We start from the raw sequence: 24751 nt of genomic DNA, 5'->3' as shown, positions 1-24751 counted from the left end.
TCCCTAGATGAGGCTCCCCTTGTGCCCTAAACATGCCCATTAACAAATGCAAGGTTGATGGAGCATTAACCCAATTAATGATCCTGGTTCTTTTTTTCCTCAGTGAAAGATTTTTCTGGCTGCAGTTTGATTGAGCTTTCTGAAATATTTAAGTCAATTCCAGTGTGATAAAATTTTATGCTCAGGAAGTAATTGCCTTCATCTGACAGCTCTTACAGAGGGGCACTTGCTCAGGAGGGCAGAGGCTCTTGGGTCGCTCCACTGTGGTCAGGGTCATCTCCTGCTTTTAATTAAAATGAGGATTTTGACACTCAGTTAATTTAGAAGAAACAATTAGAACTGTACTGCCACAGCAAAGGAAGCTTCATTTATGGCAGGTGTTTGAAGACAAAGTCAACATTTCTGTTTCCAAGTGTGTGAGGCCAGCTCGAGGAGCTCCTGGTGCTCTGCAAGCTGTGGCAGAGGGTTGTCAATGACCTTCCCACTCCATAAATCATCAGGCAGAGGCAGAGAGAGGAAGGTGATGTTGGTGAGTGCTGAGGCCTCAGTCCCCAGCACTGGAGGTGGATAGGGCTTTTGCCCACGAGCCCTGCTCAGGTTTGGGACAGTCCCTGCAATCTCAGCCCTGTGAATTTGGGATTAGCACCCCGAGGAAGGCAGGGTGATGTGTGCAGAGCACTGCCCATGGTGGCAGGGAAGGCACTATCAAGGCACAGCAGAAGAAATCATCCTGCATCGGCAATGTGCCAAAAAAATGCCTCAGTCTCACAGCCTTAAAACAGCCAGAAAGTTTCAAGGTTCTTCCTAACACATTAAAATTGTGCATTCCTGGTCACATGACATGCAAGGAGCACTTTTTAATCTGACTGATGTCTCTGACTACTTTGGACTCCTTCATCCTCTCCTGAAAGCTCACTCCTTGATTTCAGGGAATCCAGGAATTTGTATTGGCAAAATAAAAACACAAAGTAATTTCATCTGCATTGTAAATTGCAATTGTAAATTCTTTCTTCCAAGGAAATATATTACTTTTCCTTTTCAAGGACACTATCAGATGGGAAATGCAGCCACAGGAATGTCCTAAGGAAGCAGGACTGACTCCCACTGAGTGGTTTTCATCTGCAAACATGGGCATGAAGCAAAAAGTGCTCCTGTGCAGAAATCTAATGCTTAGGTCAAATTTACAAGGCAGGTGAGATGAAAGACACGAGGAGCTTCCTCAGCTGACATTTTAATTATTCCCTGTTGTAAAAGAGAAGTGCAAATCAAACACCTTGATGGGAACAAAGTGAGGCAGGAGATTTCAGAGGATGCTCTGCAGCAGAGGTGAAGCAATCTCAGCACAACAATCTCTGGTGTACAAGAAACTGCTCAAACATTTCTAGGCTCATCTCTATCTAATTCCATTTGCTGGGCTGCGTCGCCATCAAGTGCCCTCTGTCCTTGGCAGCAGGTTGGTCCTGACACACTCAATAAATGAATCCGCCTGACACAGAGCAGCTCCTCCCTGCTCCAGCCCTGCAGGCAGCATGGCAAGGCACGGAGAAGGAGAAGGGCAGCACAAGGCTGCTGATCAGGGAGAAATGGGGCTGCTTCCCCTGGCCTGGGCTGTACGATGGGAGTCACACCCCCCCTCCTGCTCCAGAGCACTTTCCCAGAGTGGTCATTAAAACCACTGTGTTTAAACCAGATTTCTACACCTATCTATCCCCTGCTCCTGGAAAGTGCTGCTTCACAGAGAAGCATAAGCCTTAGCAATAAGGATCTTCATGTGCACTATGCTTTGTGAGAATCATTAACTGCAAACTAGGACACAGATACCAATTACTGTTCTGCTCAGACTACAAAACTGTAAAATTCAGTAAAATTCGTAATCTTATGCTATCCTTTTAACTGTGTGATCCTGATAGCTAACTACTAATGCCTGCTGGATCTCAGCAATTAAAAAGCAGAAATGTTCATCCTAAATACTTCAATTCACTTTTCTCTCTCCAAAGATCTGTATCTGAAATGCCCTTTTTTTTTCTGGCGCACACCGTTCATCCCACAGACAACAGAAAAGACATTTAAAAGTCTCTGCAGGTAAGTCAGTGTTGTTCCCTGGTAATACATAGCACTTGTCTGGTGTAATTGGATCCTGCATGAAGGGGAAGACAAAAAAGAAAGCTCAGCAAAGCACTTTCAAATTCCTAGAGAGCAACCAAAGCCCAGATCTAATCATGTCAGAGCAGGAGACAGAAAAAAGCACATTTATACCTGGAGCTTTGGCTCCACAGGTAAGTGAGCTGCTTGGCAACATTTTTTTCCCCTCTGACTCTATTGAACTAAACTCTGCTGGGATTGAATGAATGTGGCTGTTTGGTTATAATTATAGAATCACAGAATGGTTTGGATTGGGAGGGACAATAAAGATTTCTATTATATGGAGCATGGTTCAATGGGACTATAACCTGTCTGGTTTCTGCTCTGGACTACAAGGGCTCAAACCATACTCCTTACCAGACCTAGGGACAATTCTGTCACTGAGATTGCAGAATGTGCAGTGACTGAACTGCACGGATGAATGAAGGGGAAGGAGCAAGCACCACCCTGGTGCTGACATGCACTGCAGATTCTGCAGGACCCATTTTCTGTGGAAATCCCCTCCAGAGACCTTTACTATGTGGGCTGAAGCATGTGCCCTGAGCAAAGCCATCAGGATGCCCCAGCAGGTTCCTCATTACCTCAGCTCTCAGGACTGACACAGACGGATAGGAATCCAGGGATTGCCTGCTGCCACCTAGTGCTTCCCACCAGCGACCACGAGCAGAGAATGCTCTAACTCGGCTTGTGGCCCGAGGCACTCCAGCAGCACCCTGGAGGCTCGGCCAACCCGTGGAAACGAGGCATCTCCCAGCACATGCCGCTCCAGTTTGGCTTTCTCGGCCAAGCCAAGCAGGGGCTCGCTGGGCTGTGTGACTGATCCTGGTAAAACACACCCAGCCCTTCCAGACACTTTTGGGGAAAGCATTCACTACTCACACCTCACTGCTTATTTTCCACGCTTTGCTCTGGGGGACCACGGCCATGCAACAAGTTCCAGGAGGAAAAAAAAGCAAAAGCATCACCTCCAAAGCATCATCTCCACCTGCCTGGTCCTTCCCAGGCCTGAGCTCTGCTCCTGGCCCCAGGGAGAGTATAGTCAGTACAGAGAAGGCTTTGGAGTAAAAAGCTGGGCTGAACAAATGAGAAGGAGCTACAAACAACAGCCACATGGAGCAGTGATGGAGCCTTCCACCTCCAGGGAGCAAGCTGGGAGTGTAGCTCATTTTCCAGGACAGGCAAGCCAGCCACAGGAGTTACTGGAACAGTGTCCTATAGATTTGTCTTCAGGGACTAACTTCCATGTTAAAAAAAGAACCTGATTATGAGCGTCCTTGGTCAGGATCTAATTCCTGGCTTGTTTCAGGTTATAAAGTGCTACCTGGAGAGTATTCCCAGTCTGGTACTCCCAGAGGAGACCAGATTTAATTTCTGAAATGCAGGCACAAGAGTCTGGCCCTTTAATGTGTAGACCTATAGGTTAATGTGGGTTTTGAGCTCTAAAGGCTGCTCTGCTTCAGCAGCTGTAGACTGTGAACTCCAAGTTTACTTTCAGTCTTTAGTGTACTACAAAGTTCTGCTCACCCACATAAGCTCTCAATAACAGGACTAAAGCTTACCCTTGCAAGGTTCCTCCAACACTAATATTACATAAAACCTCAGTGCTGATGCATTTAAAACATTCTTTTACTAATCATATTGGAAACAACTCCTTTGTCATGTAAGTGGAGCAATTAAAACCAATGCCAACTGTTGTACGGGCAAAGAACTTCCTTAGGGCCCCTCACTGCAGACAGCAAACTCCAACACTTCCTCGGGGAGAGATTGTGCAGGTGGAGCTGTGAGCCTGCTTCCAAGTGCCTGCAGGAGGAGAGTATGGCAGCACAGGTTCTTTTGGGGATGTCAGGGACCTTTCCAATGAGGGACATGATCAGCAGGCAACCATGTGCCACCCCTCCAAGGCAGAGGGGCAGAATGATGACTAAAGGCTTTAGGGCAGGGCTGAACTTGTCTTCACAGTCCAAAGGAGAGCAAAGTGGAGTCCTGCACCCCCTGCACCCCCTGTCAGCTACAGCGACCACCTCTGACAACCACATTCCTGCAGGCATTGCTCCTGCTTTGTTTCAGCACATTTAAAGGACAGTAATAAAACGGAATATGAGAAACTTTCTTTTTGCCACTTACAGTATTTAATCTGTGTTCTAGGAGAGGGTTTTTTTACTGTCAGCCTCAGTGTTTCTCTAGGATGGCCAGGTCCTGCTTGTAAACCCTGTAGACTGTTGATGTCCACAGTCCAGTTGCAGACAAATGTACCTGGCTGAACCTGGGGGGCTGTCATGAAGGACCAGTATCTTGGCCAAGAAAAGTATGTGAACAATTCACTTCCTGGCACATTAGCTGAACTGAAAAATTAAGGAATATCCTGTGTTTTGAGTCAGTCCGAAATGATAATGATGCTGGTTTTGATTCTCCAAATGAGGCTCTAGAAAAACAATGTCAAAATCAGGCTGGATGAAATGTTTCAGCAGCATGGAAGACAACTGTGTGAAAATGAAAGAGCTGCTGATCAGGAACTCTGCTGTTCAGAAAGCCAGAAATGCAAAACTATTAAGAAGAAGCCAGAAACTGAAACCTGTAAAGAAGAACTGAGACTGTATCAGTTAAAGCATCCTGGGGAGAGGTGTTCCCTATGGAATGGAATGGAATGGAATGGAATGGAATGGAATGGAATGGAATGGAATGGAATGGGATAGACTGTTTCAGCTGGAAGGGAGCTACAACAATCACTCAGTCCAGCCACCTGACCAATTTAAAGCTTGTTATTGAGGGCATTTTCCAGATGACTTTTAAACACTGACACTATTGTAAAAATCAACTTCACAGGCAGCAAAAGTGTTATTCTAAAGGACTTAGATAAAACATATAATTTTCTGAAATCAGACAATCAGAAATAAACCCAAAAGTTTCCTCTGTAAAATGCAGAACGTATGAGAACATATTAATGATAATGATAAAATTCTAAAAACCTTCTGAGCTGTGTACTTCTGGCACTGATTCATACTGTGGCTCATTTCTATTTGTGAATAAAATCCTGCAAGATTAAATTCCAGTGATGAAATTCCTGCAAGATTACACAAAATTGTCAGCTTGGCTCTTCTCACACCAAGTCAGACATGGACACTAGATGGCATATTTGTATTATATCTGTAGGGGGGAACAGAGATAACTGAAGTAGCATTGCCACTTACAGACACAGTAAAACAAATGGCACTCAAGGGTGAAGCATGATACCTTTGATAGAAAAGCTTCCTCTTAAATGTGTGGCAGCATTTTCTTCCAGGAGCACACAGCAGCAAATGCATTCCTGTTCAGTGATCAAAATAAATTTGGAAGTGGGGCTGTCTTACAGGCCAATGGCAAATCTGACAATAATCACTTGCAGATGAAGATAGTCACAGAAGAGCTGTGGCTGCAAGGGACGCCTGCCTCCAGAGCAGGGCTAACATAGAAATCTGACCAGGCTAAAGGACATTGGCCATCACATTTTGCCCTCTCCTTTCCAAAGGCTGAGATCCCACAGTCCCCCCCGGCTGCTGTCCTGCTGCTCAACCACGCTTGGTGGCAAAACATTTTACTTGCACCCAGGATGTGCTGTGCTGCAAGCTGCTGCTTCCTGCAAGCTGCTTGGAGACAGCCCCTCCACCCTGTCCCAGCTAAGCCAGCACCAGACCAAATGTGCCATTGCAGAACCTGGAATTAACAACCAAGTGGGACTTTTCAGGATGTGGTTACAAGGAAGGCCCACGAGATGTCAGCAGCCTTCCAGGTCCTGTCCTGGCAGGAGCTGTCAAGGAGAAATAAAAATTTGGGAGTGTGAGGAAGAGAGGTCAGGACAAGGCTGCTTTGTCCATCTACTCCCATGCCTCTGAACAGCTTCTGTATTTCTAAATCCCCCTTTTCCTGGTCAGGCATTTCCCCTGTGGAATTCCACACCGGGAGGAGAGACATGGGGGTTTTCTAATGAAATCTGGATATTTCTGACTGCTCAAGCCCAGACAAGGACCCACACTCATCTCCTCTTTGAGGTCTTTGACCACTCAGCATCACTGTGCACAGTATCCTCCATCTAAGCAAGAACAAGTAAATGTAGGAAAAAAATGTCACCTTAAACGAGGCTTGAATGTCATTGTTGGGAAAATTTTAAGAGGCCAAACAGGAGGGGGAAGAGAAATGCTTGCCTTTTTTCCTTCTGTCTTCCTGCAGAGTAAACAAAAGCTTTGATTTTCATGTCAGAGGTATTGAAAGGGCCACAATCAATTACTCATTTTCTGATTTTTTTTTCTCTTTGTAGGAGAGAGGCTGAAATGCATCAGCAGAAACTTTGAAAAGTTTTAAAAATTAAAGCTCACTCACCAGAATTAGAGTGAAGGATTGAGACAAAAGTGAGAAAGGCTAAAATTTTAACACAAACCATATAGATCAGACCTATGAAATATGAGGATGAAAGACTGGGAGAGAAGCTGGCAACTCTGTGGTCTGTCCCCTACAGAAATTCTCTGCTCTGCAAAACCCACGTGTGGCAGGACACAGGTAAATGAACTGCCACGGGTTCATGGCACAGCCCATGTGCATCTCAAATTAATGTGCACCTCAGCTCAGACATGGGGCATTGTCATGGTTGGACACTGGCGCAATGCCAGCATCCCCATGAAAATGCATCTTCCCTAAATAAATGCTGTGAGATGCTACCAGGAACAGAGCAGAGCAGGCCCAAGCTTAATAGCAAAGGAAAAAAAAAACTTTATTAAACTACTACTAATACAGAAAACACATAAACTAAATCCAGGATGAAGACCTTTTAGAGCACCCCTCCTCCTCCCAATTCCAAAGACACCCAGCCATGAAACATCACCCAGGATTCCTGATCAAATTACCACCCTTCAGGTAATCCATACTCAAACTATCAAGGCAGAGAGAAGTCTCTCTTGCACCACAGGCCCCCCAGGAAACACAGCTGCCACCCTGTGTTTCCCTGTCACACATGGCCACCGCCCGGAAGAAAAAATCTGCCAGTGTGACACTCTCCTTTCCATGTCACAGTGCTCTCACCACCGTGCATGGACAGACTGCTTGTAGGGCTCCTTTAAGGATGCTTTGCCACGGACCCAAAGATACAACAGTTCAGTTTCTCATCCTGGGACTACAGTCCCCCCCATTTTCCCCTGGGGCCGAGGGGTCCAAAAACAGGACTCATCTTCTTCCCGAAGACAGAGGGTATCACCATTCCCTCTTCAGCTCTCTTCGTTTCTTGCCACTCTTGTGCTGTTCGAAGCTGAAACAGGTCTCCCTGGGTCACCACTGCATCCCCCTAAAATGCAGTCTCTATTGCAGGAGATTTTGGTTCAGTCCATGGCTAACAAGAAAAGTCCAGCCAAAAGCTACTTCATCATCTCCTCCCACCTAAATATTTCTTCTTCTAACATCTCAGGTCCCGGACTATCTCTCTTCCACTACAAATCAAGGAGGAGTAATACTTTTAAAAAAGCCCTCATTTCCTGGAAAGGGTTAAACGTTCAGACTCCCTGGATGGCTGATATCTCCGTCCGATGTTCCACCTCCCACGCTGGGCATTCCCCCCCCCTTCTCCTTCTCCTTCTCCTCTGCCGGCAAATTTCCAGGTGCCATCAGGCTCTCTGTCTCTTTCCCTCTTGGGGGGGGCAAAGGCATCTCCGCTTCTCTCCACCCTTCCGTCCGCAGGAGCTGGCTGGGTTCCAGACCCTCAGCCACCTCGGCCTACCTGGACAAGGCCGCGTGGCTTCCCCTCCCCCACCCAGCCCATGGCTGGGCAGGGGAGGGTCTGCACTCTCTGACGACCAGAACCAAAAGAGAGAGTTCTCCTGGGAGTTCTTGCTTTTAACCCCCTGTGTTCTCAGAGGCGTGTCCATACTTTCAGTGGTCACTCCAGGTGCCAGTATCCAAACCTGACCACTGATTGGTTTGACCCAACTTCCTGGAAAAAATTCACTTCCATGTCAAACCACGACAGGCATCCAGGGGCACTTTGGTGAAGGGATGGAAAGAACAGTGTTTCCTCTACCCTGGAGGCAGCCCAGCCCCCAGGCACTGAGGAGGCTCATGCCACTCTCCTGACAGTACAGCATGGATGTCAAGCTGAGGATCTCACTCTGCCATGGCTGACACTGACCCCTCTGCATCACCCCTCGGTGCTAACGCTCATCTCAGAGCATGGCACACACCATGGGGCAGTGAGAGCCCTCACCCCCTCACACCTGTGTTTCAAAGGAAGGAAATGGGGCAGAAAATACAGGAAAAGTGAAATTTCTCCACATAAGCATGGCTGGATTTACTGCAGAGGAAGGGAGAATGTCATGAGGAGGTCCCAGCAGGTAGGATTCAGTTTTCTTCAAGTTCCTACATATTTAGCCATCCAAACACTGACAACTGCCTCCCTCCTTTCTCAAGGACAAACTCAGCACTGTCACTCTCAAGTTGGGAACCTTGATTTGCTGAAGGTGTGGATGGATGAAAGTACCCAAGGCACCAAAAAAACCCATAGCAATGGAGGCTTGACACATGAAGCAGCACAGAGAATTAAGAATAACCCCAGTATGGTATTTTTTCAGGAACAAATGGCATTTTTCCCTCCAGTAACTTGACAGAAGTGAGGATGCTCAGCTGTTCCCTGCACTAGGAAACATGGGAAAGGATTTTAACAAGTCTTCAGTGTCTCCCTGCTCCCACTGAAAGCAGCAGGCAATGAAGAATGTGAATGGAGCATCTTTACAAAGCCAATGATGAGCTCTTTTGGTAAAAATCCCCAGAATAAAGGTTCTGATGTATGTTTTCCTGGTATTTTGAATGGAGTGGAGATGCATTTGCTTAGTTATTGATTTTGAAGTTTCCAAAAATCAAAGGGTGGTAACAATTTGGAGCTTCTGTGTAGCATAAAGGCAAAGATAAGCCAAGCATATTGTGTGCTGAGAACAAACAGCAAACCATGAGCCCCATGTACACATGGAAAAACCACAAAGTACTGAAGCAAGAGGACCAAGAGGCCTGGCAACAGGATGTCAGACTTTATGAAGCCTATTTTAAGTACAGGCAGACACAGACGGTTCACATTTTTCATGCAGGGATGTTTTAAGTGGAAAATCAGCCATTTTTCACCCCCTCCTTGTCTCTACCCCTCAAACCTATCAAGATCACTGCTGTTCTATTTTTCATGAAGTTTTCTGCTGTGCTATACTTGTGCTTGCACCTGAAATACACAATCATCTGCTGGTATCTGGGTCAGCCACACTGAGAAGGGGAATCCCATTATTGTCTCTGGTTGTTTTTGAAGTGAATGACTCTGTACAGTCAGCTCAGATTGGGATTCAAGGGCTGATATTTCCATGACAAGTGGCCACCGTGTGCGCGCCAAAGCTCCAGAAGCCTTTCATGGCAGGCAGCACAGAGGCAGGGGGTGACATCCCCCAGGATATCTGAGAGCGCAGGGCACTGCCTCGCCATCATCACTGCTGCTGCTGCCTTTGAGCAGAGATGGAGCAGTGAGAGTATGTATCATTTATTGGTTTCACCCAAAGGAGACACTATGCACCAACAGATCTGCTTTGCAGGCTGGGAAACAAGCAAACACCACTAACTGAGAAAGCTGCAAAAAAAACCTTTCCCTTCCTCTGCCTCAGCCCTGCGTGAAGCCTAAAGCAAGCAAACAGCAGTCCTGCCTCAAAACCAGAAATGGTACTGTCAAAGTCTGTCCTGCTGATCTGTGCTACTCTTCAGTCACGAAGGAGCACCAGTTAGGGGGAACGCTTCTGCCTCATTCCACAAAGACAGTCAATACTGAGGGAATTACATAGAAAAGAAATTTAGGAGCACGTAAGAGCAGAGTCACAGAGCTGCTGTATGACCCAAAACCACAGCATTAACTATGGCCAAATGCCTCAGCCTGACTTAATACTATGACTTGGGGCACAACTGTGGCTCTTCTTCTGCTATACATCAATGCATTAACTGAACTATCAGCTGTTGTGTGGAAAAGAGAAAAGTTCTAAACAATACTGAGATCTCAGAACTTTTGGTTCCTATCTTCATGAACTGCATCTTAAATCTACAGTTCTCAGCAAAGTTAGGAAATCCTCAGTGTCAAATACCCTTTAAACACTAAAGGTACTGGTGCAAGTGCACACATTAAAAATTTGTCTAAATTAAATGTTTATGCTGAACTGGTTTAGCAACATTAAATATTCTTAATTTTAAAGTGACTGCAACTCAGTTTCTCTCTGTAAGTTAAGCTGTATCAAAACAAAGCATGTTAATTCTTAACAAAAATATATTAAACCGGTATCTTGCAATAGAGTTAAAAGCCAATTCTCAGTTGACAGTCAATGCCTCTTAGTTGCTATTAAAACTTTCTAGCACTGTTACGGAGGCCCATTTCAATTAGCTGCAACTGAGTCTCAGAGAGGGAAAGAAACAGGATGGTGAAGGCACAGTTTCTTGAATCCTTCACTCTTAACCCCATTTCCTCACCTACCTATATGTGTGGGCATGCAATCAACTGCAGGTGGGTAATCTCCTTCCAAATTCACACTTTCTACCTGAACAGAAACTCCTTCCTGGGGGTGTCTCTGCAGATGCTTTGTGCTCAGCCCCATGAGGGTGCCAGGCTGCAGGCACCCTGTCCCTGGAACACACATTCTGGGAAGCTGCTGTGGGATGCAGACAGCATCAAGGACCACCATGGCTCGAGGCTACATTGGAAGAATGAGCTTGGATTGGGAGCCACATTTTGGTTCCTGGCTCCAGCCCTTTCCTGGCACAGGACAGTTTAGTTGAAAAGTACATCCCTGGCATACGTACATATGTAGATCCCTGATACACAGGGAGAAAAGCAAGAATGTACAGTTTCTTGGAAAGAAAGTTATTTGTATAGTTAAATGTACAGTTCTTGGAAAGAAAGTTAAATGTACAGTTTCTTGGAAAGAAACATGCCAATTCCCATTTGGGGCTTGGTCCTTCACCATATATTATTTCAGTGGGACATGAACCCAGCTCTGCACACATCCATTTGCAGGCCAAGACCCAGAGTCATATGATCTTTATAAAGCTGAGAAAAGTAATGCAATTTAATACTTTTTAAGCTTAGGGATTTAAAGCTCCAGAACTGTAGGAAAGAGAGAGTATTTCTGCAAGATAAAAAACTCCTTTCTTCCCCCCCAATTTTAAAACATCTTCATGTATTCATGTCAAAACATCCAGAGATATTTCTGGTGTTAAGAAGGGCTTTGGAATAAAGTTGCTGTCCTCCACCAGCAGGAAAAAGATTACCTACCTTTCCCCTCATTATTCTGGGCCACTACTATCAGCAAGATATTTTATTACAGCAAAAAAAAAAAAAAAAAAAAAAAAAAAAGACCTTGATTTTATCCCCATTGTCCTGCAGCAGCACCCAGCAGCCCTGATCAGCAAGTGATGAGTGCCCTTCTGGAGCAGGCAGTAAATGTAAATTTAGCAAAGAGCACTTAGCAAATATAACTACAGGGTCCATCCTCTCAGGATTATCTGATTTTCCCTTGCTGCAGAAAAATCCACATGAAAATGAAATCCTTAATTTATTCTGCAGCAGCATGACAGGGAAAGGTGCACGGCTGTCAGGGTCTAGGCTACCACCATCACACAGGTGTGATTCACCTGGATGTCAGGATGTGCAATCCCAGAGAAACTGCAGAATCAGGGGCAATTTGCCAGAATCCTGAGCCTGGAATCCTGATGGCTCCCTGTCCAATGCTGCTTTATCCTCTAAGCCAAGTATTCTTCCCAGATGTCCAGCCTGAGCCCCCACAAGCCACAACCTGGGCTGTGTCCTCTCATTCTTCTACCAGCTCAGCTCCATCACCATGTCCTACCCCCAGCAGCGGGTGCAATCAGATCCCTCCCTCCCTGAGCTCCTTGCCCGGCTGAACAAGCAATTTAATTTCTTTCCTTTGGTGTACTTTTCCCTCTCTCCCTTGCTCCAAACTGCCTTTGCCTAAAGCACTGTTCTTAAATTAATTATCAAGGAGCTTTATGCTGCAGAGAAGCAGCATTTTGGGTCTCCCCTGGGACTTGTGGCTTTTTCTTCTGCAGCCTGGGAGTGTGAAGGCTCAGCCCCCACCAAACTTGCGACTCACGCTCTTCAGAGACACTCCCACAAGTTTTATACACAAATTTTATCCTTTTTTCCTCGCAGCTCTGCTGTTAAATGTTTGGATTTGCAACTCCCTCCCAGCTGTACCTGCCTCCCAGGACAGATGACACGTAAAACCCACACGCTGCTGGCATTGCTTTGTTCAGGTGACATTAAGGCAATTAAAGACAGGCTGAGGGGCTGCGAGGGACCCAGCACCGTACCTTCATAGGAGCCAGCTGGATGGGAGTGATGCATGAGGGATCCACCATGGGCTTGGGCCGGTTGGCCGTGTCTGCCAGCAGGCTGTGCCACTGCTGGGGCAGCCCCGTGAACTTCTGCTCCCGGTGGTCGAAGCCAGTGTGGACCCGGTGCTCGAAGTTGGAGGGCCCGGAAATCTCCAGCCTTTTCTTCTTTTTCCCAAACATGGTGGAAAGATCTAGAGAAAAAAGCCACATGTTTACACTCTGTTGTATCCCTCAGCCACCGTCTCTGCTTCACAGGGAACTTTAGTAGATGTCATTAACCAGCTACTCCATGAACTTCACTGCACACACTGAGATCTGTGCGAGGCTAGCACTTATCTACCTCCTTTCTGAAAGAAGAAGAAAGGTTAAGAAATGAACCCAGTCTCTTACTACGTACGTTCATAAGACCTTATGAAACAAGGAAATTCCCAGGAAAGAAAGCCCCAGGTTCATTTTTGTACTCCTCTCCCTGCTCATGTTATGAGTTGCATCCTATGGAAGCTCCAAGCTGAGAACAATCCAGCAGCAGTGGATGGCTTTGCTCCAAGGACAGCACTTGGGTAAGTGGTGAGCTGTGCCCTGATACAAGGGGGAGCAAATGCAGGCACAGCTTTGCATCCTAAATCTCCCAGGTCCTAGAGCAAAGACAACCCATCTCAGACAAGAGCCTGGCTCTGCCGTGGTCAGCAGCACTCCAAGGGGAATTATTCCTGTGCCATTTCAGCAATGAAAACAGAGAGCTCAGATCTAATTCCAACCTGGTCCAAGGCCCTTCCTCTGCATTTGTGAAGGATCCTGCTTAAAAAAATCATCAGGTATCAGCTATTACAAATATAATGGCCTGACTTATTGAGGAAAGAGAGGATTTGCTGTGAGAGCCACATGCCCAAAGCACCTGGGTTCATGCCCTGGTGGGCAGAGATCCCTGGCTGCTGGCCAGCAGGCTTGGGTGGGATTCATCACATCACAGCCCTACTCCTTTGAAGGTCCAGGAAGGAGCATCAGCTCTTTTGGTTCCTGTGCAGGTGGTGTGGAGAAGAGACAGGAGTCCTTCCAATCCTATACAAGCAGGGAGCTGGAGGCTGCTGGAGGAAATGTGACCTTCCCAGCTTCTCCATCACCGGATCCACCTGGGTTGGCCTGCTAAAGCTAATTGCTACAGCTCCTGCCCTACAGAAAGTGAACTTTTTAGTCAATTTGGATTGTTATTTCCTGATAAGACTGAGTTGATTTGCTTTCCTCCTGTCTGTTTAGTTCCTGAGGAATGTGGAGAAGGCAGCAGGAGGGTTTCAAAGCATACAAGGGAACACAGGCTGAGGCAAGAGAAGTTTCATTGGCAAGGTGGAAGGAGGCTTGAGCTGCAAACTGAGAGGGATAAAGGTACTTGCTCATTCTACTGGCACAGGAAATAGCCAATACTCTCCACCTGCATTAACCCTTGGGTTGGTGGGTCCCACCTTAAAATGAAGTGCAGCCTAACAGTTCTACTGAACCAAGTTCAGAACTGACTTTCTGGAGGACTCCAGAAATCTGCTGTGCAAGGCAAGGATAAATTCCTGGTTCTAGGGAAACAGGCAGAGGTCCTGTTGCTTTTCAGTGACATACTGTCCTGTCCTGGAAACGTTCTCTGCCTACTTTCTGCTGTCTCACAATACTCCTCCACCCTGCTCTCTGGGCCACTTCAAGCAGGGCTGGCTAAGCACTTGAGCAGCATCTGTCTGAAATAGCAGTAGGGTGAGGAGGCTGCCAGCTGCTATTCTATCACAGCTGTAGAGGTGCTTCCCTGACTTTCATTCAGGAGGTGGAGAGAAGCTCAGAGAAGAAAATACGGTTGTGTAGCTGCTGCAGCTAAGATGCGTTGATAAATCAGGCATTTTTTCCACCCTCAGTGCCTTTTACTAGTTTATCTAAAGATCAAGTCCATTATTTGAAGATTGATTGCTGGCTGCTTTGTAAGTCCTCCCCGTGTATTTGTAGGTGATTGTCTCTTCTGTGCATATTTCTTTTAGACAGAGCAGACTTGCTCCTGTTGGCCTCTCTTCACAGGTCTCATCTTCCACACACCTCTCTCTGGCTTTCTACCCTACTCTGAACTTCCCAAAATCTCTTGCTCTGTCTCTCTCCAGCTCTGTTAACTTGGGTATCTTCCTCCCCTTCCTCTCCCAAAACCTCCAACAATACAATCACTTTGATATGTGTCTTTTTTCCTTTCCTAGCATCATAATTGTTTCATTTTTCTTTGGTGCATTTGGGTACCTTGTGGCACTTGCAGACATGCTTCCAAAGTCATGATGGCTGCTCTCTGCTCAGAGATTATCCATGTTCCAGGCTCAAACAGAAGCAGCCCCAGGTAGGCAGTGGCTCCACCAGTGGCAGCCAGCTGTAGATCAATGGCACTGCATCGATTTCATTCGCCTCAGGGATGAGAATCCATGAGACTATTAGAGTAACATTTTAAACCATCAGCTCTAGACATGTATTTTTTCCTCTGATCAATGCCAGGGTTTCCCACAGGACTTGCATCCCAAGGCAGCTGCTGGATGCTTGAAGTTCTCCCAAGCTCCAAACAATGTCGGGTAACTAAAAGCCCATCAGCTGGCACAGTGCATGCTGCTTTTTAAAATGAACAGCACATTCACTCAACAAGATATCGGCCAGCAAGTTACCTCCATTTCACTGCAAAGCCAAGCCAACCTCCCTTCAGCACAGTCCCTCCAAAGAGCTGTGACATACACAGCAGTCACAAGGAAGCTTAATTTCCCCTCATTTCTCCCAAAGAATGGAAATGATGCTGCCTGTTTTCCTCAGCTGTCTGAGGATGAGGGTTTGGGGCAGCCAAGTCTGCGAAACCTTATGCTCTGGGCTTGTAAGTGTCCTGATTCAGTCCCCACTGATGTGCTTGGTCCTCATACCTCAAAAACAGAGAGATGATTCAATTTTTCCCACCGCTCTATTGATATGACACAAAAAAGAAAGGACTTATTTAATCATGTGTGGAAGCAGAAAACATCCCCAGCAAGCGACTACATGTTCTTCAAGACATCTAAAGCCATTTTATGAATAACCCAAGTGCTTTGAAGAGGAATGACGGAGCTTTCCAGGATGCTGGATAATGTGTGTGTAGCAGAAAACTTATGAAATTTGTATCAAGAGCACAAAATGTATGAAATTCATTCAGGCACCTACCCATTCACAGAAAACAGCAATCCTCTCACAGTTATTAAGAACCCCTAATTTCCTAATGGGATTACTTGGGAAAACATCCCCCAGACAACAGGGCAGCCTTTATCAGAGGCACAGGGAGGAGGCAGGCTGCAGGACAGCTCTACAGAGCTGCCTCTGAGCCATCCCCATGCCAGAGCACTCATCCTTTACTTAATTCTTCCCGAAAGCTTCCAACGTGGCCCTGACTGTGCCAGGGCTCTCAGCAAATGCCACCTCTCTGTGCAGCTCCTCCTGTGCTCACCCCCACAGAAGGAGAGGAAATGAGAAGTACTGTACTTGTAATTTGTTGCTATTTTGGTGGGATGACCACAACCAGGATGTCTGTCCTCTCCTTGCATGTGCCTTGCCAAGGGATAGTCTGGTTGATTCCAGTGGCACGTGGCACAAGGTGACACTTTGACACAAGGGGGCTGGGGCAGCTACTACTGATGGCACTGGGCTTGGCTTTGGGGGGAAAACAGGGCTCACCACTGCAGTGCTTCACTGGGGCATTTCTACAGATTCTTTACTCGCTCTTATGCTGAAATTATGGAGCACAATAATTTTGTGCTTGTAAATGTGAGGTCTGGAGGAGGCAGCCCTTTAGTGACAGCAAACAATGAACTCAGTAAGCAGGACAGCACGCCACCTAAACAAGTGCTCTGAAATGGGAGAGCCAGGAGCTGAGCCTGTTCAGCTCCAGGCTGCCATGCCAAGGGCTCCTCAACCTCCTCATCCCACAGCCCAGCCATGGCACAAGAGTTACAGACAACAGAGTTTCTGAACCAAATGATGGAAAAATAGGGACATAACACTTACTAGAGGAAAATGCAGTACTGAGGGGAAAAATCAGACTACAGGTACTCAGTACTTCTCCTGAGTAACCCACAGCAGGGCTGGTCCCAGATGTGCCACCAGGGAATGGGGAAGGAGCAGGGACAGCAGGAGAAATGTGTGAGCTGTGCTCTGGAGACTGTTACCCAAACCCTTCTACAATTGCCATTTTGTCTTCATCTTTGCCCAGGAAAGGAGCAGTGCCAGCTCTGCTGGTGCCTGCTGAGGCTGAGTAAGAGCTGAGAAACACAGCTCCACGTAGCTGCTGCAGGCACCAGGTAACACTCAGGAGCAATCACTGCTTTTGCCCTTAATGCTGTTGACTGTGGTGCCTAACAAATCGAATGACATGCTAATCAGCACACCCTGCCTGCGAGGTCTATGCCAGACTTGGCTCCTTTGCACTGCACTCCTTTCTGTGCACAGAAATAATTCACTGACATCACAGTGCCGTGGGCTCCCAGGCTGGTCCAAATTTCACCCATGTCCTTCCCAGACAGACCAGATCCCCACAGAGGAAATTTCCTGACATGATGCCCGTGCAAGGTGTGTGATGTGCACCAGCAAATTATAAATAGATCCACTCTGACAGCTACTGCACTCTCATTGTGTTGCCTCCCAGTCCCAGATGAAGGAGTTTTTCCAGCAAGAAGCATCCTCCACTCCCACACACTGGAGCAAGAGGGTGGCAGTACTATTCTGGGTGCCCATTCAGACTCTCCCATGGTAGGAGCTTTCCCACAAAAGGTTAAAACCCTGCCAGCTCACACAGAGGTCACAGGTTTGTTCACTCTTAAAAGTTTGGTCCCATCCTGGGGTTTCCAGGAGTTGTCCCTCTCCTGTGTGTGAGAACAGAGGACACTCCAAGACTGATGAACTGAAAAGCTGAAAGTCCAGACTTTCCAGACTGTTACTGCCCTCAAAGAACAATTTTTTTGCATTTACAGCAAATTAGATCAAAGGCAGTAGGAATAAAACAACAACAACAACAAAAAAAAAGGATTACTTCATTCTAAGGTTAATGGTATTTTGTATCCTAAGAGTAATCAGTTAGCCTACAAAATAAGAGAGAACTCTGTTTAACTCTGCCCTGTTTTCTGTTCCCAGTAAAAAAGTCAGAGCAAATTTTTGCTCCTCCTTCAAATAGCTGTTCTTTTAGAAAAGACTACAAAAGTTGGAAAGACCTTTCACATCTTGTAATCTTGAAAACTAGCAGTCTTCCAAGTGCATCCCTTAAGCAGTGACAACAGCCTTTGCCATCCCATATGTCCCCAGATAACCCCGAGAAAAGGTCTGTGAAATTCTGCCACACACAGAAACACACAATAACCGTACAAAGTCAGTACCTAGAATAATGAAGTGAGATGGGAATTTTTACTTTAAAATGGAACTTTTAATGACTATGTGCTATAGCTATGTAAGCTTTATTTTTTTACTGCGGTATTTCAGGAGCCAGATAAAGTGTCCCACTAACCCCAGGAAATCGTGTGTGCTCACCATGACCCTGAGCCACCCTGGCAAGCCTGCAAGGATTTCCTACACACACCTCACTGCTGCTCCAGCATGGGCTGGGCTGAAAATATTCCCTCAGGAGGGGCTCTGTGTTCACTGTCTGCCCCAGCCCAGCAATGTGTTTGCTTTTAAACAATCAGCAATTAGTTCATTTTCAATTAGGAAGTATTTTCTGCAGGGATTCCCAGTGGTTCCTCAGCTGAGCAAGCAGCAGCAGAGCCCGTTTCCCTCGTGGATGGGCATGTTATTAGCATATAAAAATTGCCTTCATGCATGCTGAGTATCATCTGTGAGCCCAAAGGGGGGACAGCAGCAAGGGCTGTGAAAAGGTCCTGTGAAAAGGCACATTTTCTCCCAAATCAGCCACACAGCCAAAAAACCTGGTTACAGGCGGGAGCATTAATACAATGCTTCATTTTTAAGAAACCTGACAGAGACACAGATTGCAAAATGAGGAGATGGGTGCAGGTTGCTTTCTTTTGATACTTTTTACTTACTAATAATAGTTTTCCATACCACAAGGACCTCAATTGTTCCCCTCCAGAGCAGCCCAAACGCAGAAATACATCATTAGCTTTGGTGGCTCTGTTCCCCCACTCTGATTAATTGTAACCTTTCCCCATACTTGATCCTAAATGAGAGAGTATGAACTGAGAAGCACAAATTAAATTAACGTGTCAAGGCAGCCTGCAGAGCCAGCGCTGCAGACAAATGTGAGCTGGGCTGAAACTCAATCTCCAGAAGAAAGCCAATGTCTGGGATGGACTGATGGCAGCACAAATCTCTGAGAGATCCTCTGGGAGGGAGAGGTGAAAATGATGCTGGTTCTTCAGCTCACATCCGAGAGAGCTCCTGCTCCTTCCTGAGGCAAGTGGAAGGAGACCAACACATATCTGTGTATCTATACACCTAACATACATTTAAGATATTTACTATATTTAATAGAACTATTAAAAATGAGGAAAATTGTTTGGGTTTTTTTCTTTAGTAAGGAACAGCAACAGCAATAGTTTTGTGTTTCCTTTCTGTTTAAGGATGGTTCAGAGCTTCTTGGTAGGGACCCTCTGCTGCTGGCTGCAATCACAGCATGAGCTTCTTTTGCAAAAAAAATGAAGCATGCCCCTGACTGCAGGCTTACTTTTTAAAGAAGAATTTATCTCTATTTTTAACTGAAAATACAGAGAGCACTACGCTATTTTTCAGGTGATAAAACCAGAAGCTACACCTGGAAAAGCAGAATAAACTGAATAAGAAGACAATAAAGTTCATGGAAAGATTCTTAAAAACCACACTGGTTTCAGGTCAGGTCTGACTCATTACTGACAAAAGGAGAAATCCTGTTTGACTTTCCACATACAGTATTCCTAAATACTTTCCTAACTCCCAGAGTGTCATTCTGGATGGATAGGATGGAAACAAATGGGAGACACCTAAGAAGCAGGGAGCACCTCAAACCAGGGGCAGGTGAGTCCTGTGGTCATGTCTTGTATTTATTTATTAAGTTACTGCTGTTAGCTAGAGGGAGAACTCATTATTGCCTTAAGTACAAGGGGTTTTTTTGTTTTGCAACAGGACTGGACAATGTGCAGGTGAATGCTAGGCTGGCTCACCTGTCTAATGAGGGACCCCATTTCTCATGATCCCTGCTCATCCCTCTGCTCCTCATTATTATTTGAGCATTTCAATTTGGGAACAATAAAATAACACCTTGGCAAATGTTCCCACATACTCTACTAATGATGATTTTAAACACTGACCCTCTGGCAGCAACAAAAAGGACCTACAAATCATGAACAAACCAAGTCAGCTCCCATTTTGAGTCTTTTACCATTCTGCTAAGCTCTTCTGCACACAAATAATATACTGATAGAAATTAATCACCTGTGACTACATAGTTTTTCCAGACTATTCTTTCAGTTCAATGAAAGTACAGGAGTATAATTTTCAGTGCATGCCCATGTGAGTTTCAGAATTAAAAGCTTGATGATCTGTAGGGTTCAACTAGTTATCATGGATTTTCAGGGTGTCTGGTATTTTTTTGAGATGGGACAGGCTTCTAAGTCATTTAATCACTATTAAAATAGATGCCTTAATCACGGAATCGTTAGACCAATAAAAATGCCTTCTTCCCAAAGCCCCTAATCTGCGGGGGCATTCTGCTCATTTCAACCTCAGGTCAAATCAGCCAGTTTCTCAGGGTTTCTATGTCACCGCTCAATATAATAAAAATACATTTTAACAATTACAAGAAGTCCAGAACATGTCATTGTCCATGGTTCTTTTCAATCCACAATACCTTGTTTATGGTTGAAAATGCCTTCATTTGGCATAGCACAGGAGTGTGTCCCTTGATAGCTGGCCCATGAGACATATCTAATAGAAATGCACAACAGAACAAAAGACAGGAAAAAATAGTAACAAAAGTCCACGTATGCTTCCAGAGAAATAGTAAAGGCTGGTACAGAATGGCCAAACTGGGATTGATGTACTCCAGGGAACAATATTCACTCTTCTTATTGAAAGCTCATTTCCACACACTGACTGACATGTGCTTTCCTAATTTAGAAGTCTTGTGATTCCCAGGGGATTTTAATGCTCAGTAATTTTCAGCTGAGTAGCTTAAATGCATATATTGTAGTCAGTCACTCTCTATTATCTCATACACATGCACACATAAATAGCAACATAGAGACAGAGGTTTGTGCAGGGAATTAGTCTGCAACAGCTCTGGGCAGATTAAAGAGGAAACCTCCCCCTCAGCCCCCCAAACCCCTGGAGGTAACTCAAATAATTTCTATCCCTAGCAAGTGAAGATAGTCCAGATTTGCAGAAGCAAATAGTCCTCTGGGTGCTCAGCTTGACATAATTAATGGTATTAGCTTTGTAGGAAATGCTGGACATCCACAGGGAGAGGGGATTAAATAAGGCACCCATTAAACAAGACACCCCAAGTCTCAAGTTATTGCTGTAACTTCAGTTGTAAATTATTTTTCTCTGAGTTGATATTAGCACTATTTTAAAACAGTTCTATAGTGTTCTATATTAAAGGATGCAGGTAACTCTATCTCTATGTTTTTAATTAGAAAAAAATATTCAGTGAAGGAAATACTATCAAAAAATGAAAGGGATGATCTATCAGTAGAGAAGAAAACGTGAGCAGAGGGTTCAGACAAACCTGCAGGAAATATCAAAACAAGGACAGTGAAACTGTAATTCTGAGTATTAGTAAATATGGACATTCCTATAGGTTGGGATAACTGTAGAATAAGAACTGCAAGGATATGAAATTCTGTATTTATCAAAAGACTTAGCAAAGTGCTTGAAAAACACTTGGAAAATTGTTCTTATCAACTGGGCACCAAGTTATACCTTCTTTACATTTTGGGCCACACCCACAGTGGGGTCTGCTTGCAAAGCCTCAGCAAAAGAGATGGACTGGCACAAGACTTGTAGCAAAGGGGACACTAAAATATCCTGGGTTTGCACATAAAGCTTTAGTTTTAACTTTCTGAAACTGAGTTTCCTCCCCAACACTTGATGGTAGCTGCAAAAATGGCATTACAAACATACAGAATCAAAGCCAGAGGAGACCTTCAAAACCATCTAGTCCAACCAACACTTCCAGAGATGGTGACTCCACCACCTCCCTGGACAACTTACCCCAATGCCTGACCACTCCTTCAGTGAAAACATTTTTTCAAGTATCTAATCTGAACCTCCCTGGGTACAACTGAAGGCCACTTCCTCAGGTCCTTCCAGCTGAGATAAAGCAGAAGAGACCAACCCTGCCTCACCCTAAACTCCTCTTGGCTAGCTGCAGGAGCAGCCACTTCCTCAGGTCCTTCCAACTGAGATAAAGCAGAAGAGACCAACCCTGCCTCACCTAAACTCCTCTTGGCTAGCTGCAGGAGCAGTAACATCCCCCCAGCCATGCCAGCTCCCTCAGCCACTCCTTCTAGGACATGTTTTCCAGAACCTTCTCCAGCAATGCCTTCCTGAAGTGAGGGGCTTCAGCTGAACACAGAGCTTGAGGTGCAGCATTTTCAGCATGACCTCAGCAGTGACCAAAGCATGGTAGGGCTTTTCCACAGCTCCCAGGAAAGACCTCTCACAGAACTGCAGTTTCTCACAAGTGCCTGGAACTACTGAGGATGTATTCTCATCATTTTTAGAAGACAGCTTTTGCTTAGATAAAAAGGAGGCAAAATGTTTTCTAGGTTTAGAAACCAGCTGAATCTTGAGCTGGTTGGATCCAGAGTTGGATGCAGTTTTGGTGTGTTCATGGATGCATCGAGGAGGGGCTCCAGGGGGGTGCCTGCCCCAGCAGAGATGATTTTACAGGCCCCAGAGGTATCACAGTGACAAGTACAAATGGGACAGGACGGGGACAGATGCCTGTGACAGCACCACATACCACTGGAGCAAGGTAATGATACTGGGGCTCTGGATTTGACCTCCTGCCACAACTCCTCATTGCTATGTTTACATTCAACACACTTCATTTTCCTACAAAAACATTCACTGCATTTCTTATTTTACTTCTAAAACAGGACAGGCTGTGCTGGCTCTGAGGAATTGCTCTATTACCATAACATTTGCAAAAAAGGTTGCTTTCCAATGAATGATCAACAGCAACAGATGCTTCATTATTCATTCATTATTAATGGCAAGCCTCCCATAAGAATATCTTTAGGATAAAACACAGGATATGACCTGTGTTGGCCAAGAAATGGTGCAAAATCAGTTTTATTTGGTACGTCAAAATACCTTTAAAATGCAAACAAACAGATCTATAGATAAAAGTATCCACAGTGAATGCCTGCAAGATGAAAATCATGCCTATTGTTATCACTGCAGGTTCCCTACCCTTCTATCTGGTTTTACTCTGCATCGCTATAACTGAAGGGAAAATATTTCCACAGTCTACAATAAATCACAAATGTGTAGAGTCTACCTTAATTTTTTTTTTTTGTTCCACTCTGCATTGTGCTGGAAAGCTGGTCTGAAAGTCAATTCTTATCCTATTACCTACTGAGTTGCTGTCAGGCTATACTCTGTTTCCACAATAAAAATGAGAACTGATCCCTTGAAGGGTTTCCAGAGCTTACTGATTATTGCCTTCTTCAGAAAGTTTACCATAAGCTCTTTATACAGAACATGGAATGTTTATAAATGTCTGCTCAATCTTCCTCCCTCTGGATAATCCCCAATGATCAATAATTGCATCTGAGGAATTCCCCAACACTGATTTTTTTTCCAGAGCCAAGCAACCTAGCCATGCAGACTTTGAGTTTTGCCACCTCCAGACAGCAGTTTGGAAATGATGGGTCTGCCCTTCTCTTCATGCTTTCTCTCTGAAGCTGACAGGAAAGTTCTTAGACCAGACACAGAAAAGCAAACAAAAACTACAGTAAACTGAATGAAAGAACCCACATGTTTTTATTTCAGTGCAAATCCAGCAAGATGAATGCTACTGTGAGGTTTTTATTGTTTTCCACCTTTTAAATACCAACCATAGAGATGGGTTTTGACTGCAGGAAGGTTTTGAGCAACTGGAGAGGTTACTGCATCTCAGATGGCCACCACTGCCACATTCCAAGAGATGGTGCTGCTACAGGAGGTGGTTCCCATCCCTTTCTTCCAAGGAAGGATGTACACACATGAATCACTGCATTTTTCTGAGCTCATCCATCCTCTCCAGGCCCTCTCCAGGATGAGAGGTTTCATCTGAAATGGTCCAAAAGGACACTTCCAGCCTCTCAGAAAAAAAACAACAAGGAAAATATTTTGCCTTAGCTGCTCAGGTAAGTGAGCAGCTGACTCCCAGGAACCTTACTCTGGAAACACCATGAGAAGCTGCCATGTGACTGTGTGGATGAGCTGATTCAGCTCCCAAACTTCTAGACAATTATGTTAAAAAGCCACTTGTCTCCCAGAAGAAACACTTCTGCTGGAACAACATGGCATCATCTCTCCCCAGTCTGCACTGAATGATTTCACAGCAGCTCTCAAGGCTCTCGTTGGGAAAACACCATCCTGACAAGGAGTCTGTGAGAGAAGGCGGGATCCTCTCCAAGTACTATCTGATACATCTTATTTACCACTGAGGCCGAGATGCTGAGGCTATGCAGAGGTGAAGAACTTGGCCATCATCTCTCAGCAATCAATGGCTCACAGAGCCCCAGGGCTCCCATCCTGCTTGCTGAAATGGTGCCAGTGACCCACCAGACTCTAACCCCTCTGTTTGTATTTAAATATATATGTCTATATTTAAATTTAGCATATTTAGATCTGAGATTGCAGGCCCTTCTTAAGGGCGAAGCATCAAAAAATACACCATCAATTAGAAGATAATAATTACCAGAAAAGGACATCTCTGCATGCTGACTCTGATTGCATTCACTGCTGTTTCCAGAGGCAGGGAGATTCATTAATTCATTCATTCCCCACTTCGTTACGGACTCCAACAAAGCTGCTGATACAACTGGGAAAGCAAAAGATGAGCCAGGAAAATGACTGCAAAAAAATGCATTAAGGGAAAATGTGTGGGTATGTCAAGTGGTGGGGCCAGAGTCAGCACTTGGGGAAAAAAGGGCCTGTAGAGTTGCTGGCTGAGAGGGAAATTAAATGTGCAGAAGGAGCTTGGATCCTAAAGGAAATATTTTCTTAGCAAAAAAAA

General features: G+C 45.3%; 1 protein-coding gene across 6 annotated transcripts in view; it reads right to left on the bottom strand.

Moving 5' to 3' along the window:
* PAK5 (p21 (RAC1) activated kinase 5) overlaps window positions 1-24751 on the bottom strand; it is a 163612-nt gene that overhangs the window by 27316 nt on the left and 111545 nt on the right. For all 6 annotated transcript variants that reach the window (XM_053939566.1, XM_053939567.1, XM_053939565.1 and 3 more), the window contains one exon: window positions 12499-12713. In XM_053939566.1, the coding sequence (XP_053795541.1) occupies window positions 12499-12713 (215 nt within the window). The remainder of the gene's footprint in view (window positions 1-12498; window positions 12714-24751) is intronic.

This window comes from Vidua chalybeata, chromosome 3, assembly GCF_026979565.1.
Source record: "Vidua chalybeata isolate OUT-0048 chromosome 3, bVidCha1 merged haplotype, whole genome shotgun sequence".
NCBI classification, from domain to species: Eukaryota; Metazoa; Chordata; class Aves; order Passeriformes; family Viduidae; genus Vidua; species Vidua chalybeata.
Note: the sequence above shows the minus strand (reverse complement) of the source record. Positions and strands in the feature narration are given on the sequence as shown.